Here is a 1,357-nt window from a genome sequence, read left to right on the forward strand (position 1 = left end):
CCCTCCTCCAGGCCACTGTCAGCGAGACCCTGAGGCTGCGGCCCCCTGCGCCCCTGGCGCTGCCCCACTGTGCCCTGCGCCATACCAGGTACCAGGACTGACCACTACAGGCCAGTGTGGGGGAGGGATGCTGGGAGGAGCCGCTTTGGACCAGTCTGGGTGAGGGGGAACTGAGAGGAACCGCTACAGACCAGTAGGGACCGCTTGGTATCATCAGTAGGGTCCAGGAGAACAATGCAGAGCCCATTAGACCCCAGTGAGTCCCACTAAGATCCATCAGGTCCCAGTATGGCTCCAGTAAGACCCCAGTACACCAGTAGGTGCCAGTAACTCCCAGCAGGGCCCAGTAGAAGAAGTAGGGCCCCAGTAGACCCCAACAGACCAGTATGGCCCACTAAGTCCCTGTAGGACGCAGTAGGACTCAACAGACCTTGGTAAATCCCAGTAAGACTCATCAGGTCTCAGTATGGCTCAGGTAGACCCCTTTAGACCCCCAGTAGGCCCCAGTATAACCCTAGTACATCCCACTAGGGCCCAACAGGTCCTGGAATGACCCCGGTAGACCCTAATAGACACCCAGTAGATCCTGGGAGACCCCATGATAGCCCCAGTAGGCCCCAGCAGAGCCCAGAGGATCCCAGCAGGAGTTCTCAGTATACCCCAGTAAGTCCCAGTGTGGCCCCACTAAACCCCAATAGACATCCAGGAGCCCCCAGAAAAGCTCACTATGGCTCCAGCAGTTCCCAGTGAGCCCCAGTAGACACCCAGTATGGCCCCAGTAGACACCCAGTAGATACCAGTATGGCCCCAATAGACACCAATCAACACCCAGTAGCTCACAGTAGATCCCACCCAGTATGCCAGTAGACCCCCAATAAATTCTAGTAGATCCCAGTGTGGCTCCAGTAGATCCCAGCATGGCATCAGTAAACTCCAATAGGCACCCAGTAGATCCCAGAAAGACCCCAGAGAGCCCCAGTGCGGCCCCAGTAGACTCCAACAGACACCCAGTAACTCCCAGTAGCACCTACCAGATCCCAGTACGGCCCCTGTAGCTCTCAGCAGTCCCTAGCAGACCCCAGTCCATCTCAGTGCCCCCTGTCCCTTCCAGTCTTGGGGGACTCCCCGTGGTGGCCGGCACTGTCCTGGTCCCCAACCTGCTGGCAGCCCAACAGGACCCTGACATCTGGCAGCACCCCGAGGCCTTCCTGCCCGGTATGTGGGTCCTCCTGCACCCTGAGCGTCCCCCTCGAACTCCTGGGGTCTCCTCAAGCATCAAACTGTGGGTTCCCCCAACCACAGGGTTTCGCCTGACTCCTGGGTATCCTGGGAACACCTTGGTGTCATGAGTGCCCCC

At 58.7% G+C, this 1,357-nt stretch overlaps 1 protein-coding gene and 1 long non-coding RNA gene across 2 annotated transcripts in view; one reads left to right on the forward strand and one right to left on the reverse strand.

Moving 5' to 3' along the window:
- LOC108447800 overlaps positions 1-1,204 on the reverse strand; it is a 2,679-nt gene extending 1,475 nt beyond the window's left edge. Inside the window, exon 1 of the long non-coding RNA XR_001863486.1 lies at positions 1,032-1,204. This is a non-coding gene — a long non-coding RNA (uncharacterized LOC108447800). The remainder of the gene's footprint in view (positions 1-1,031) is intronic.
- LOC103620364 (steroid 21-hydroxylase-like) overlaps positions 1-1,351 on the forward strand; it is a 6,231-nt gene extending 4,880 nt beyond the window's left edge. Inside the window, exons 6-7 of the mRNA XM_017738845.1 lie at positions 12-88; positions 1,112-1,351. Coding sequence (XP_017594334.1) covers positions 12-88; positions 1,112-1,349 — 315 coding nt within the window. The 3' untranslated portion in view covers positions 1,350-1,351. The remainder of the gene's footprint in view (positions 1-11; positions 89-1,111) is intronic.
- Positions 1,352-1,357: the final 6 nt, after the last annotated feature.

Source organism: Corvus brachyrhynchos, unplaced genomic scaffold (assembly GCF_000691975.1).
Source record: "Corvus brachyrhynchos isolate BGI_N302 unplaced genomic scaffold, ASM69197v1 scaffold141, whole genome shotgun sequence".
Taxonomy (NCBI): domain Eukaryota; kingdom Metazoa; phylum Chordata; class Aves; order Passeriformes; family Corvidae; genus Corvus; species Corvus brachyrhynchos.